Below are 16,738 nucleotides of genomic sequence, written 5' to 3'. Positions count from 1 at the left end.
GTTTAGCTCGATAAATGGTTTTCTTGAGGTAAAATGCTAACGAAACGTTCAAAAAGACGCCGCCACCAAAGAATTATCATTTACCCAAACTACGGCAGAGCTTCCGGACCGGTTTTGCATCGGTACAATCCCTCCACAGAGCTGGATTTTAATACGGGCCAGAGCCCGCTTTGCATATCGTCATGGGGAAATGTCAAGCAGACAAACAGGAGAAATGATATTTCCGAAGAACAACTAAAACCATGGCTTGAACTGCCACACCCAGTGTAAATATATCTTAACCACATACATATATGGCCTGACAAAAAAAGAGAGCGCTCAGCTTTTAGCGCCAACGGGACGCAAAGAGGACAAACGGAGCAAGGACGTGTAGTTAGGAGGCCGAGCTGAAAATATATAGCAGTTACCCAGATTTCTGGATCCTACATAGCTGTTCAAACAACTGCATTAGCCAGCTATGGGGGATGGAAGAGACAAAGAAATACTTTTGAACTCACTATTGTGCGCAATCAATGAGCTGGTATTCATTGGACCTCTCGAAGCAAGCTTTAACTCCTTCATCGTCCCATAACTTCTTTGCGTGGTCGAAGAACTCCTGGAAAAAGACAAAAAAGCAGAAGAAAATATTAATGCCAATTATTTTATTTAAGGAAAATTCAAAAGCACGATTGCAACAAACTCTATGGTTGAAAATGACAAGTGTTTTTAGAGGAGCATCCAAATGAAAAGCATCAAACAAGATCCTTTTAACTTCATTTTAAAAAAAAATACTGCCGTAAGAGAAAGAATACTCAAGAAATGCCATCAAGCATGGCAGTAAGAACCCTCAGGTGATAACAGAATTATTTTATACAGTGGGAAACTTGTGTAAACTGCAGCGGAGACACAGAAAGCGACTGAAACAACCAAACGCACAAACCAAGACGAAGCAAACTTCCTCTGAAGTTTCTTTTTCCAAAACAGGTAACTCAATCTTCTCTTATTCATATACATGACAGACCGGACGCTGTTGCGTCACAAAGCAGTCAATAGTGACGATCCTCACTGGAATTTAACTGGAAATATAATGCAATTCCATAATTAAAGTGTTTGTTTAAACTGAAAGTGTGGAAACCTCACAACATCAAGGTCTTTTTGGGTCCATGACATGTTACCCTCTGCTATCAAGGCCATGGGGCTTCCTGGAGACACTGCTTGATGTCAAGTATGAACTGCTCAGATATTAGGTTGTTATTAAATATTCCTATTTAAATGTCACTTCTGCAACTGCTCCTGTATTTCAGAAACCGTTTTCTACAGACCTGCATCGAAGGTAAAGGATCAAATACATTGTAGTACCAGGAAAAAAGGTATAAGCTGTCGTTTTTATGCAGATGATGTATGCATAACACCAACCGTTTGTCCATATGTACACACACGAACATGTCCACAACACTTTTATACAAGCAAACTCTTAATCCATTTTTGATTATTTCAGCCATGTCCGAATTCCCTCTCTACTGCCTAAATACTAAAAACTATAGCGTGCGAGACTTTCTAGTGCCTTCGATTTTAAAAGCAATTCAGACAGCATGCTTACCCAGTTTAGTTTTTTTAATGGAAAATATGATGTCACAGATTTCCTGAATTATAAAACTAATAAATGTGACAGTTTATAAAGACTATTTATGAATCCACTTTGTTCTGATGATGAAAATTAAGATGGTATGAAAAAATAAAATAAAATGAATTTTATTCACCAATCTAGCATAATTGCACAGAGGTTTTTTGCGGTGACTTCTGGGAAATTTCTAGAAATTTCTTTTTGGAATTGTAGATTCAGACAGGTGTACAAAATGGCGAACGCACTATACAGTGCACAATGTAGTGAGTAGTAAGGAATTCGGATCTAAGAGTTTCTCATCAAGTAAAACGGATATAATAAACAACTTGCCCTTATGCAGAGGAGCAGAAGAAGTTTTACTTGTACAAAAATAAAAGCCTGTGAAAAAATTATTTCAAGCTAAAACTGCCCCACTAGTGTTGCCTAGTGGGGACAAACCAGATGCAGCGAACTATCAGATAAAAGAAAAGTGGGGGACAACTTGGTGAAATTTTGATCAAAATCCTGGTGAGGACTTTTTACTACAAGTCCCAAACTTACTGGCAATGTCCCTCTATGAAGTGTGAGGGACAGCGATGACATTAACTGAATTTAGATCATAGAAAAGCAAATTTGCAGTTTATTTCATCGCTCAAACAGTCAAGCGGTGTAACATCCCTTCACAAGTGTGATGCTCCATGAGGCTAAATGCTGCTGTAGCGTCTCACTGGACTTCCTGTTTCTCCACATAGAAGAGGATTATGAGAAAAAGCCCCATCATCGATGACTGAAAGACGTTTCCAAGGACTTTCTGTGTGCTTTAAAAAACGGTTTGGGCCAACATCCCTGGCTGCCTCCCGTGAACGTCTTTCAGACCGGCTCCTCCTCTGCCCTGGCACCACCACATGACTCTCTGCACTCAGCCCGGGCTCTGCACTCCGGCCGGGGAGCGGAGGGGGAAAGCAGCCCCAGACCAGAGGAAGACGGAGCCTGATAAATGATCACGTGCTCCGGGAGATCTCCTCTCAGCAGATTCGGTGATCAAGTTAAACACGGAAGAAAATCTACTAATCAAGTCCCACGAGGAGAGGACAATAGAACAAGTTCTCTACCCTTTTATATTTTTATTTTTTTAAACAAACACATTTACTTTAAGGATAGATCCGGTAAAGTATAAACAGCATCATATGAAATAGTCCACAAAAGAACACTAGCCTTTAAACAAGCACAGTTTGGTTTACTGCAGTCAAGCATTCCTGTCCCAAACGCTGGATCAAGTTTGAAATGGGGCCATATTTGCTTTCTTCCCCATAGTTCAGTTGCACTTCGGCTTCAAAACCTCCCATGTCAACAAATACCAGCCTCAGCATCAACGATAAGACTGGTTTTGCCAACAGTTGAGAAAGTCTGGTAGATTGTCAAAGAGGCTGACGTTGGAGATCCTAAAGAAAGGCCCGACTTGGAAGGCGGGGGCCCGACACAGTGAGGATGAGGAGCAGAGGGCAGAAGGAGAAGAGAGCTGGATGGGGGGGAGCAATCCTCAAGGCTCTTTTCCATAGAGGCGTGTGACACTGGGCCTTTGAATGAACGCAGTGTGTGTTGCACTGCCCTAAAGAGGAACTGATATCACAGAAACAGACCAGGAGGTAAATTGCTTTAATGCAACTTTTTCTGTTTGTTTGTTTGTTTGTTTGTTTTTAACTCTCCTGTGTGTTCTTGTTGCATTTCACCCTAATTTACATCCCCCGCTAAAACTCTGCTTTAGTTTCATCACTTGTGGTTCAATTTCAGTCGAATCCAATATCTTTAAAAGCCTTCATCCTACACAATTCAGCAAATGGCTAACATCTTCCTTTGCATCATGTTTTATGAAGACCTTTGGACTGAAAACCCCCTGCAATGGCTTCAAAAACCTCCATACAAAGCAAACAAGCACCGCTAAACAACCGCTCAGCAAACTGCCACCACGGCCTCAAACTTGAAAAGTGTGTCAGTGTGAGGCGTGAGTCGCCTGCTACAAGGAGACTGGACGTTCACCAGTTATTTAGTTAAGAAGCACACACTAATCCAACGTTAAAACGGTGCAGAAAGCTCCAGGGAGAGCGTTCAAAAGTCTCCCATCTTTCATGACGTGGATCCAAATATGGCTTGGCCCCTCGTGCCAGCCCCGCCACGCCAGGCGTCAAGGATCCTCAAGTGATCGGTTCAAGGAAAACAAGTATCTAAGACTCCAAATGTTCCACACAAGGAAAGCACAAACAACGTAACAGCAAACGACTGCTGCAAAGGTTTGAAATGATCAACAAGTTGGCCCGGCAAAAGACCTCAGCTCTTCAAGAAAGCGTTAAAAATAGATTCTCACGTAAACTTGCAGCGGACGGAGCTAAATAATGTTATAAACTGACTGACAAAGTTCAACCACGTGGTGAGATTTCAACGGGAAGAGCTTCAGAGGGTTTGGTGGACTCTTTCCTGACACGCACACGCTTCACCAACAGTCACACGCCAGCTTCAGCAGACCTGCTGACTATAGGATGAAGTCAACATAAAAGAGAAAAGCAACATTGTGCTCATTTAAATTTGCTTCACCTGAGTTGACAGACACTGTCGAGTGACTAATGCTGTTACAGCGGAGCTATTTGTTTCCATTTGCATAGATGACCGTTTGCATCGGCGCTTTCTGTTCCGTGGCTCGACTCGTTCGTGAGCTACGGTACAGGAAATGTTTCTGCAATGTACAGAAACCCCAACAGAACATCAGATCTCAGCACGACAGTCTAAAGCAGGGTTCACCAACCTTTTTGAGACCGAGGGCTATTTCATGGGCACCAAGTGGTATGAAGGGCGCCACTAAAAACCTCCTAGCCCCCCCCCCCCCCCCCCCCCAAAAAAAAACAACACAATTTGAGGACTTCCTTTTGTGTGCCCTATTTTTATTTGCTCATTTTACACACAAAAACATGCATGAATTTTCTAGACTCGTATTACAGGGGGGGTCAAACTCAGTTGCAGAGGGAGCCTAATTTCAAAACAGACTTTAGGTTGCAGCCGAACAAGATAAATATTTATTGAACACACTAAAGCTAAACTTTTAAACCTTTAGAACTTTAACTTAATTTTAACTTTTTAAACATAAATGTAAATAAAAACAGACAGGAATATTAATCCTCACATTAATAGATTACTCAACCACCTCAACCTATTCTCAAAATCTTTACATTACATGAATCATAAGAATGTCCAGAAATTGTGTAATTTATTTGATCTATTTAAACTTTTGTAATAGACCCTTACTCTTAGTGATTATTTTTTAAGTTATATTTGTTTACATATTTGGGTTTTCTTTGTCTACCTTTATCTCAGAATTGATATTGTTGTCATTGACAGACATGCCGTGGTTGTTTGTTGAATATTTGCTTCAATAAAAAAAAAAAAAAAAGATTTTTTTTTTGGTGCATTCCCTGCGGGCGCCACAAGGGGTGCTCGCGGGCGCACTGGCGCCCGCGGGCACAGGGTTGGTGACCCCTGGTCTAAAGCTTTCCTCAACCTTTTTAAGAACGTGTAATCATGAAATAAACCATCCAAAGATTTGCCTTTTCATTTTTATACTCCGAATGAATCGATCAGCTTTAACCAGTTTCCTCTTAGCTTTCAAATGTTGTAAAGGTCCCACTTCAATCATCTTTTGATGCATTTCTAGCATTCCCAGAGGCCTTTTAATGATGATGATGCTGTTTTCTAGACAAAAATCAAAAAAACCTGCGTCCTTTTCTAGGACATAGTTTCTACAGAGCGGCGGAGTTGTGGGCGGGACTGTAAGCTTTCCGTCATTTCCGTCCATTTGTTTATCTGTTCTCCCACTTGCTCACAGCCCCTCACACCCCCAACCTAACGTTACCCGTGCAGAAAAAAATGTTGACCAATATCGTAGCTGTCCAGCCGTCCAGTTCATGGATCCATTTGTCTGCAGGTGAATGCATCAGAATAGAGCAGAGCAGGGAGACTGTGGCCCTCCGACTCTGCAGCTGCATCACTGTTACAATCTTTTTCAAACGGCATGTTTTCCGGGGGGAAAAAAAAACTGAATCAGGAGCAGACGAACAAAAGGTCGTTGGAAAAGGATTGTAGTTGTGACGTAAATGTAACTGGGTGACAACTTGTAAATGCAACTTGTTGTCCGCTGGGCGTACAACAAGCTCCCTGCTGCGCTCCATTCTGATGCATCCACTTACAGACAAATAGATCCTTTCGGCACATCAGGGATCACCACAGCAGGAGGTGTGGCAGAGACATTTACACCGGATGCCCTTCCTGAGAACAGGCCTGTATTTCCTCCGGGCTGGGGACCCACGTCCATCTTCATTTTTCTCCTTTGGGTCAAAGCTGTACACCCGGTTAGCTTGTGTTGTAGCAGTAGTATTAGGATGGAAGTGCGAGGGGCTGTAAGCTAGCTGGAGAGAGGCTAAACAGATGAATGACGGGAAGTGGGGGGCGTGTTTACTCTGCACAGACAGTTAGCCCACAACGCAAAGGTGAATTTCTGATGAAGGGAAACTATACGACAGGTTTTTTGATTTTGGCTAAAAATGGCATAATCATAGTTAAAAGAGGACTAAGAACACTTTGAAAATAGATAAAAAGATGATCGGAGTGGATCTTTAAACTGAACAACGGCTACATTAAAAAGGTTTATTAATATGAACTTTAACAGGAAGAATCGATGACTGGGTTATCAAAAAATTCCCATTCAGAAACGCTGTCTAATCAATAGTCGAATGTGTGAAACCTTTGGCAAAAAAAACAACACACTTACTACTTTTATTTTATTTTCTACATTAACTAAACTTTTGTTTGGAATAAATACTAATAAAGCCACCTCAGGCTTTGGGAACCTGCTGCTGACTTTTGGGGATAATAAGCAGATTAACAGACAATAAGGGAAACCGTCTACGTTCTGCACAAACTAGGATTTTGGTAAATGCCAATTCCTTTCCAACGCTTTATACTAACATAGAAAAGAGTGAAAGATTGTCCTCCACTTCTTTCCGTCCATTACTATCTTATCACAAATCATGACATCATCCATTCAGAATTTTCCAGACAAAAATATACTTTGATATTTGCAAACCACAGGATGAGAGCTGCAGGTTAGCGGTCGGCGGAGTCTCTGCGCTGACGTATTGGATATCAATCCTGGTAGCACTAAATGACAATGTAGTGGTGACACTGATGGCACAAGTGAAGCCTGAGACTGATGACAAGCACAGATGCTCGGGACAGAGCCATGTTGTTCCCTTTAGCCTGGTGGAGCCTGGGAACTCAACACCGACTCTCCCCGTGGCCCTGGCCCTCTCACAGCAAAAAAAAAGAAAAAGAACATTTGCAGCAGCACAGCCTGCAACAGCTCCGTCAGGAAATACACACTCGGCTGGTTCTAATGGTTACTATTAGGATTAAACAGGAAAAGATGTCACTGAGAGGGGAAGGTGGGACTAAACAATATTAAATGGAAGTGTGGAAACGGGTTGGTTTAGGACACACAGGAGCCAATATTTTTGGACATTGTTGTAAAACCATAAATTCCCTCATGGCATCACAATTGCTTCAAACTGAATATAAACAATTATGTTCCTGTCGTTTTTTTTGTTTCATTAAACTGCAGCTCAGCTTTATGATTTAGTCTAAAAGCGCCGTCCAGGTACTGGATTTGGTCAAACGCCTCACAAAAAAACCAACGCTGGAGCCTCCATCAATTCATCCGCATCTCAGCGTCAATCTGTCATTTCTGCTTTGTGCTGCGGCCCGGCCAGGGTCAAACCAGGAAGGTCTCAGAGTTATGTAAAACATTATCTACATTTCCAACACATGACCCCATGCTATTGAATGGTTGATCACACACTGAAAGGAGCCGCATGTGCTTCAGCTGCCATTTAAATCCACATACAGTGACAAGCAGCAGCATCAGCAGGAAGTCCAGCCTTCACGCAGAGATACCGACGCAAAACTTCATCATTCCTTATGCTTTTTTATAGGAAACAATAGATTCCAACAACTGATGACAGGAAACACACCAAAAAAACAACAATAAATTACAGCTAAAAGTAAAAAGAAAAGCTAATTCTGAAACATTATCCCAGAAGCTACAGAGCTAAAACAGGAAGCTGCTTCCACTGAATGCCAATCATTCCGTGGAAAAGCCTATTAGCCTTGGAAAACACGCACGTGTCTGAGAAACAATGACAAGAGGCTGAAACGTCTTACCTGTGGGTAGTCGAAGTCTGAGAGTGGTGCTATGCTTTTGATGTATTCAATTCTGAACTGGTTCTCTGGATTGGCTAGCGGGACTGGGGGTATTAAAGTGCTCATCGCAGACACAATTGTCTACAAATCAGAAGAAGGAGAAAAAAAAATGACAGGCATTAATCAGGATGAACAGAGGAACACGATTATTGTAAGCCTGTATTATAATCAGTCAAATGGGATTTCAATGAGATTGAGTGTAACAACAGAGTAACTGAGATCAGGTGGACACAGGTGAAACTCACCACTATGGCATCCTTGACGTTTTTCCGAATGTCCTGGACTTTCTGTTTCTTTTCTCTGTATGGAGCACAACACAAGAAGCCGTTACAAAAGCTAATGGCAACACATCAATGGCAAAGAAGCTAAGAAAGACGTGATTTAATGTCCAAATTTAATTTTTTAGAGAAGCAAAACAGACACTGAAATGACAGATCTGGGCTCCTGGTATCAGAAGCACAGTTTGGTTAAACTCTGTGGCAAATACTTCCAAATTTGATGGTTATTTGGTAGCTGTGTGGCTTTTGTGTGCCTTTAGTGCAGGTACAGCCCCGCCAGCAAACCCGCAGAATCACGCATGTGGCCTGCTTTCCAGGTGTTCTCCTGGATCCAAAACCTTTACATTTACAGCTCTCAGGTATGCAGTCTGAGGAAGACACCCCCCCCCCCACCCCCACCCCCGAGTTCGGCGCGAGCCCAGAGGCGCGCGCGTGATCTTCAGACTGTCATGTTGTAGGCCCGTTTCAAACGGGTTTCTCCCTGCAAGGCCTTGCAGCAAAAGCAGATCACATCGACAGGCCTCGACCACAACTGTTCGAGCCCCAAACCGGAAACTGAAACGTCCCCCGTCGGTGAGACACCAAGACCCCCCCCCCCCCTCCCATCCCCTACCACCGCCACCCCAGTCTGTCTGATCGGCGCTCGCGGGGAGCAAAAAAGCGGCGTTAGCTTCGATGCAGGAGGCCCAGCAGGCGCTGCGGTGCCTGAGCGAAGCCCGCTCGCGCCGTAGCCCCGCGAGCGCGGATCTGTTCAAATCACACGAACAATAAAACAAGAAACTGTGTCGCTTTCTGGTTTAGCGAAGAAGGGAAGAGCACTCACTCAGCGTTGAAGCCGTTGACGTGTAGGATCTTCATCTGCTTCACAATGGTGCTTTTTCCGGACTCTCCCGCACCTTCGAAAACACACAAGAAGCATCAGCAAACGGCCTCGACGATGTCCCCGCGGCTCACACAACCGAAGCCCCGGAGGTTTTCGGGGGAGGGGGGGATTAAAAGCGGTTAATTTTAGACTCCGGAGCCTCGCTTCCATCGATATCCACCCCCATGACATATTATTGCCAGCGCTGTCAAACGGGGCTACGTGTTCGGGATGACGGCTAGCTTACATGTCGGATAGCCGTCACCCAGATCCCAGCCTTACCCAGTAAGAGGAGCCTGTGTGTGGCTTTATAGGCTTGTCTCTCCTTCTGCAACTGTTTCTCTATCTTCTTATTAGCTTCTCGTTGCTGCTTTTCGTCGATGCGTTGATCCTCGGTCTTGCTGTTGCCCAAACAACCCATCTTCCGTCGCCCTAACCCTTCCTTGTGGGATCGTAAGAAATATTCTTCTTCTTTAAAAAAAAAAAAAAAGACAGGAGGGGGGGGGCGCACCCGGGATGATACTGCGATTAAAAATAACAACAAAATGAGTCTACTGTAAAATAAAGAGGGAGGGGGGAAAAAAATCTCTTCGAGGCTTCTCCGTCGGAGGGAGGAATATGCTCCCCGTTACAATTCCGCTTTAGCCGCAGCCGACCGTCATCCGAGCCAGCGACGAACCACCGCTCGCCTCGACGAGAAAAACCCGCTTTAGAACAAAACAAAAAATAAAGATAACGATAAATAAGAAGAGAGAGGGGGGGGTCAATTTCTGGGAATCCAGTCAACGGCCCCTCTCCTCTCTCCGTATTTTCTCTTTCTGAATTTCTGTCTCTTTAACTCAGCACTGCCTCTCTCTGTGGCACCAGGAAGTAGCCGTGGACCGTGGAGGTGGAAAACAAACCCGCGTTAAACTGTAACGTTAACAACCCGCGCTCAAACACCATTTTACAGCTTAACCGAGAGAAGCCATTCTTCATTTGCTCCTCCGCTACTCTGTTATCCAACTAAACGGCAGGGGAGTTGAAGCTCGGACGCCTCTGTGCTACTTTGCTATGAGAGGGGCTGGGTCTCTACTTGTTGGCTCTCCGGTCTGTGAGATGGCCCTGACCCAACCTGGCAACCCAGTTCCTCCATCCGGGTGTGCGGCGGGTTTCTGCTCGGGTTATTTCATTCTGATCTGGCAACACGCTGCCATGATGGGATCATTCAACAAAGTACAACACAAACACACAAACTACGACATGACTGCTTTGACAAGTGTTTGCTGGCGTACATTTTCTCACTGACTTGTTGTTTGAACGTTTTAAGGCACAAAAAGATGAATAAGTCAAACAATTTCTAAGTTTGACATTTAATTAGTTTAGCAAAAAGTAGTACACTTGAAGTTTATTTTATTAAATATACTTGAATATAAGTCAGTCAAGTACACTATAGACCACGTACATGTTGTGTAGGAAGTATACCACCTGAATACTTCTTCAGACTAAATTGGACCATTTTACAAAAAGTAAACTGCCTCACTTTTGATATAGAATAAGTAGTACTTAGCAAGGACCTAATATACTTGTAGTACACCAAAATAGAGAACTTTTTGCTAAGGGTAACTGCCACCCAGTGGCATTCTTTATCCAAGAGACCGTTAGCAAAAAGTAGTACACTTGAAGTTTATTCTATAAAGTATACTTGAGTATAAGTATATCCAGTATAAACCATGTATGTATAGTGTAGAAAGTACCCTAACTGAAAACTCCTTTCGACTAAATTGAAACATTTTAAGCTTACAATGTATAGACAGTATATAAAAAGTAAACTTTAAGTTTGCCGCCTCACCTTTAGCATAGACCTAGTATTCTTGTAGTACACTTAAATAGAGTACTTTTTGCTAAGGGTAACTGCCACCTGAATGCCTTGATTATCCAAGAAACCCTTAGTAAAAGTAGTACACTTGAAGTTCATTTTAATGAGTATAATTGATTATAAGTGTATCAAGTACACTAAACGTATAGTATAGTATAGAAAGTATACTAACGAAATACTTTATCAAACTAAACTGGAACATTTTAAACTTGTAATATAAAGATCGGTACATAAAGAGTAAACTTTAGGTATTTTGCCTCATTTTCTGTCAAGCTTCCTGGCTACCAGAAAATAGTAAAAATGTCTTGCCAATTTTTTTTAATCCTCCAAAAACTACAATTCCTAGAGCCCACCCCTTCACATTTCATATCACTGAAAAGCCCCAACTGTCCCCTGTAGAAACCAAAGAAGTTAATTCAGTAGTATGCATCGTTTGGGGGAAATTCAGGTTTAGAAATGTCCTCTACAGAGGACAAACCCGCATTACTGGAGGATATACCAAGAATACTTATATAGTATGCATACAATGACTACTTTTGCTAAGAGGAGAGCTAAAACCAAAATCCATAAGTCAAATTTGACATTGTGTAGTGAGGAAATGTTTGGTTTGACCATTGAAATCACTCAAAATGTACATTTTCGGCAGAATCTCATATTTCAAAACATGGTATTAGATCCCAATTTTAGCTTGTTTGACCTCAACTGTATTGTAGTTTTAAAACACCTCCTGGAGCGTTTGGTTTAGCTACATTAGCCAGTACTCTAGCTACTTGGAAGTGTACTTTTTTACATTTAAAATGTTCAAGTTTAGCCTGAAGAAGTATTCAGTTGGTATACTTCCTACACGACCTGTACGTGGTCTATACTGTACTTGATATACCTCCAAGTAGCAGATTCATCATCAAATATAACAGTTAATGTTTCAATAAAAAGTGCAATATGTTCTCATGACTGTAACAGGAAACGCACACTTTCAATGCTCCACACCGTATTTCATCAGAATAATAGAAGATTTTCTTTGCGCTGAAGCATCGTGGGGGTTTCCAGTGTTTTCTGTTGAGGATCTCTAATGAAATGTTTCCAATAAAAAATGTATGCATATCTGCTGAGTCTGTGTACATTTCTTTCATAAATGTTAAAAATATTATGATCTACTTTTACAAAATGCACCCATGACGAGTGCGTGTGAGTAAACCAGATAAACTCATTCAAAAGGAAATGCTTGGAGAGTAAACACTTACAATACAAACTGCAAGGTACCATAAAAATAATGAAGTAGGAACAAAGTCACTTCAGTTTGAGGAAATGTTGGGCTTTATAGATCTTACTAAAGAAAACGTTATATTTTATGGATTGTGAAGCAGACATTATTTACTTTTCTCTCTGCTGCCACCATTCAACAGGTCACTTTATCGTGTGTGTCTGTTTTGCAGTAAAATCCCTCACTCAAGGATTTAAAATAGAGTTAGCCATAAAAAAATGATCAATAGGAGGAAGAATCACCTCCTTTGAACTTTGTCAAATTAAGGATTTTACTACAGATTCATAAAGATACAGCCAGTGTCATGCTGGTACAGCTGCTACACACATCAACAGTTTTCTTGGAAGCAATAAATTATGTAAGCCTTTACAAGTGACTTTACTGTGATTGATTGTTTAGATTCTGTTTTTCTATTGATTGTGTTTAAATCCTCTTTTTATTTATTCTTCTCTAAAACCCACTTTTTAAAAAAAAATATTTTATGTGCTAAAGTATCATAAAACGTGACGTCCCAGAAACAACAACGAAACAAACTTTCTACGGTCTGATGGATGCAAATGATGGAAGCCAGATTGTTTATTTAGAAAACCCACTTTTTTAAGAATAAAAGACACCGTTGATCCAAAAGTCAATGTTGTAAACATAAAAGAAATGCAGAGGAAACACAGTTATTTTACGTTAAAATGTTTCTAATCTCTTCCTTATGTTTTGGTTGTGGATCAGTTTTTAGCAAATGCAGAACAACTTATTTGTATGATCTGATGCATTATGCTTCAACATGATGTTCATGTCAGCATTTTGTTTTTATAGTAAATTATCAGAGCATCTTTTTCTGGGGGGGAGGGGGGTCCATCCGTTCTTTAAAGATTTCTGGGATTAATTCAAGGGAAGAACCGCGATAGCAGAAAAATATTTGAGTCGATTGGACTCCGTGTTTTGGCCAGTTATAACTGCGAGAGATAAACAGCTTCAGTTTTGTCTAAAGCGCTAAAACGGGTCAGGAAGTCAGGTTACCCACTCCACCTCACAGCAGCGTCTTCTGGCTCTTTTCTCCTGTTTGATGAATCAACATAACCCAGATATCAGCAACGAGCTTTGGTGGCGGGATGCACCCATAGCGTGATTGTGCTGTCTCACAGCAATGATGTAAGATCAGCGCCATAGATTTCACCTCGCAGGAGCGGCCAAAGTCCAAAAGAAAAAGGGTTTTGAACCGCGTCTTAGGTAATCTGAAAACCCCAAATTGTCTTCTCTTTGCTTTGTGTGAAATTTCAAAGTGAACACACAGTCCAACAGTGATGTTTGCCACAGGTAACACACCTGTCAGGCACACTGCCTCACCTCTGCAAACAGAATATGTGTTCAGGATAAATAATTGCTCATTCAAATGGTATATTTACTCTTTAATGTTTACCTTCCAATTCCCAAAAAGATCAGACTTAGCTCGGAAACTGAAGGATTTGTGTCAGGCTCTTAAAGTTTGGCGGTTCACTTTTACCATCATCAATGTTTCAAACAATCCAGACCCCAAACAGTGTTCTCTGTGTAGGAAATCGGGAGTTTCTAGGAGAACGGGGCGGTAAAAGTCGTGCTTAAAGAGGCAGAAGAGCCGCTGTTGGTGTTTTGATGTTTGCTGTACTCTGACTTCCTCTGTAACATGATGAGGTGTGGATTTGTCAAGGCTCTCATTGTCCACCATTGCACTTTTTGTTTTATTTGCAGATGACACCAACTGTGAAGGCTTTGTCTTAACCTTCATTAAACAACCTCTCATAAAACCTGCCAAACCTGATGCTAACCTAACCAAACTGCTTGATTGCTTCAAGTCCTTAGCACTCATAAAGATAAAAGTGAAGGTTGCTTTACAGAAAGGCACACTTTATGGCACAAGACAGATATGTAAAAAATAAAACAACTATTACAGTGAAATTGGAGCCACAGAGTTTTCAAACAAGAAAACTAAGTTAGAATTTTACTCTTCAAATGTAGAGGAGAAAGCCAACTCCATTCACTTCCACAATGTTAAACTAACAGAGGAACGAATTCAGGCTCTGCACCTTAAAAAGCAAGGTCAAAACAGTGACTGATCCACACTGCCCTCTAGCGGTCACAGACAGCATTGCATGGAAACTCAGGATGCTGTCAGCTCCCATGAATGATCCGGCAGCACATTTTGCTGCATAAATTATTGTCCTTTTATGGAAGCACTGTCTGAGAAGTATATTTACATTCACGTGGCTATCTCTCAACCACACTAAAAAGCAATTATTATTGATTCCAGCTTCACAAACTTTACTGAACGCTCACTTTGATGAGTTTAACGCCGAAAGTCTGTTTTACCCGCACGGTCTGAACAAGGAAAAAATCTCAGCAACTGTATCACTAGTTGCATAGTCAAAGCAACAATAAAGCAGATCGCCAATAAACTACCTAAAAAGCAGAATACTGCACAGAATCTTTTTCTTTTTCATCATTTCATCAGAAAATACTGAGCTTCATAACTTGGCAAAAACTCAGTCAAATAAACAATGTGGTAAAATGATTAGAAACCCCAAAATATAATGCAACTCTCCATTCCAAATAGTCATTTACACGTCAGAAACATAAAAGAAAAACTGCCTCATTGAATTCCCACGTAAAGCAGTCAGGCTCCATCAATGTTTTTCTCCTTTAAGGCTTCCTCACACGCTAGAGAGGAAAAAAAAAATCTGGACTCTGAGAGGCACTGTCCAGCCTTTTGTCACATTTCCAATCAACACACATGACATGAGCACTCCCATCTGCACTACATCCCATTCTGCAGTCTGCACACGTCACAAAAATACAGTTGTGGACAAAATTGTTGGTACCCCACAGTCAAAGAAAGAAAGAAAGTCCACAATGCTCACTGAAATGACTTGAAACCTTCAAAAGTAACAATAAATTAAAATTTATTGAAAATTAAACAATCAAAATCAGCTATAACTTTTGAGTTGTTGATTAACAGAATTATTTAAAAAAACAAACTAATGAAATAGGGCTGGACAAAAATGATGGTACCTCCATAAAAGACTGAGAACTAATTGCCCAGGGGGTCATGATGAACTCAGGTCTGTCCTTTAATTGACATCACAGCTGTTTTCAAACCTATAATCAGTCAGTCTGCCTATTTAAAGGGAGACAAATAGTCACGTTGCTGTTTGGTTAAAAGGTGTGAACCACACTGAACATGGACAACAGAAAGTCAAGGAGAGAATTGTCCCAGGACATTAGAAATAAAATTATGGACAAACAACATAAAGGTAAAGGCTATAAAACCATCTCTAAGCAGCTTGAAGTTCCTGTGATGACAGTGGCACATATTATTCAGAAGTTTAAGACCCACGGGACTGTAGCCAACCTCCCTGGACGAAGAGGAACATTAATGACAAATTGAGGAGACGGATAGTTGGAACTGTATCCAAAGAGCCCAGAACAACCTCCAAAGACATTAAAGGTGAACTCCTAGATCAAGGTACATCAGTGTCAGATCGCACTATTCATGGTTGTTTGAGCCAGAGTGGACTTCATGGGAGACGACCAAGGAGGACACCACTGTTGAAAAGAAATCATCAAAAAGCCAGACTGGAATTTGCAAAAATGCATGTTGACAAGCCACAAAGCTTCTGGGAAAATGTCCTTTGGACAGATGAGACAAAACTGGAGCTTTTTGGTGAGACACATCAGCTCTATGTTGGTAGACTCAAAAATGAAGCATACAACCAAAAGAACACTGTCCCTACTGTGAAACATGGAGGAGGCTCAGTTCTGTTTTGGGGCTGCTTTGCTGCATCTGCCACAGGGTGTCTTGAAGTTGTACAAGGTAAAATGAAATCTCCAGATTATCAAGGCATTCTGGATAGAAATGTGCTGCCTAGTGTCAGAAAGCTTTGTCTCAGTTGCAGGTCATGGGTCTTCCAACAGGACAACCATCCAAAACACACAGCCAAAAAACTCCCAAGAATGGCTCAGAGAAAAGCGCTGGACTATTCTGAAGTGGCCTTCTATGAGCCCAGATCTGAATCCCATTGAACATCTGTGGAAGGAGCTGAAACACGCCATTTGGAGAAGACACCCATCAAACCTGAGACAACTGGAGCAGTTTGCTCATGAGGAGTGGGCCAAAATACCCGTGGACAGGTGCAGAAGGCTCATTGACAAATACAGAAACCGTTTCATTGCAGTGATTGCCTCAAAAGGTTTATTAAGTTATGGGTACCATCATTTTTGTCCAGCCCTATTTCATTAGTTTTTTGTTTTTTTTAATAATTCTGCTAATCAACAACTCAAAAGTAATGGCTGATTTTGATTGTTTACTTTTCAATAAATTTTAATTTATTGTTACTTTTGAAGGTTTCAAGTCATTTCAGTGAACATTGTGGACTTTCTTTCTTTAACTGAACAATTTTGTCCACCACTGTACGTTTCCAATGCTAAACTGATCCTCCTGCAGCCAGGAGGGTCAAGAGCTTGAAAAGACTAGACCAGAAAAGACTCAACGGACACATTTCTTACATCCAGAAACAGAAAATAAAACTTCATAACTGATGCGTGTTTATTTGAACACGTGTTGGTTTGT

At 41.4% G+C, this 16,738-nt stretch overlaps 1 protein-coding gene across 2 annotated transcripts in view; it reads right to left on the bottom strand.

Annotated features, from left to right (window-relative positions):
• gnal (G protein subunit alpha L) overlaps positions 1–16,738 on the bottom strand; it is a 48,092-nt gene that overhangs the window by 26,179 nt on the left and 5,175 nt on the right. Inside the window, exons 1-5 of one of the 2 annotated variants that reach the window (XM_023964945.1) lie at positions 9,305–10,084; positions 8,984–9,056; positions 8,128–8,182; positions 7,844–7,963; positions 498–595 (exon numbers count right to left, since the gene is read on the bottom strand). In XM_023964945.1, the coding sequence (XP_023820713.1) occupies positions 498–595; positions 7,844–7,963; positions 8,128–8,182; positions 8,984–9,056; positions 9,305–9,443 (485 nt within the window). In that variant the 5' untranslated portion in view covers positions 9,444–10,084. Of the gene's footprint in view, positions 1–497; positions 596–7,843; positions 7,964–8,127; positions 8,183–8,983; positions 9,057–9,304; positions 10,085–16,738 lie in introns of those variants that run through there. The other variant, XM_023964944.1, reaches the window with a different exon arrangement.

This window comes from Oryzias latipes, chromosome 17 (assembly GCF_002234675.1).
Source record: "Oryzias latipes chromosome 17, ASM223467v1".
Lineage (NCBI taxonomy): Eukaryota > Metazoa > Chordata > Actinopteri > Beloniformes > Adrianichthyidae > Oryzias > Oryzias latipes.
Note: the sequence above shows the minus strand (reverse complement) of the source record. Positions and strands in the feature narration are given on the sequence as shown.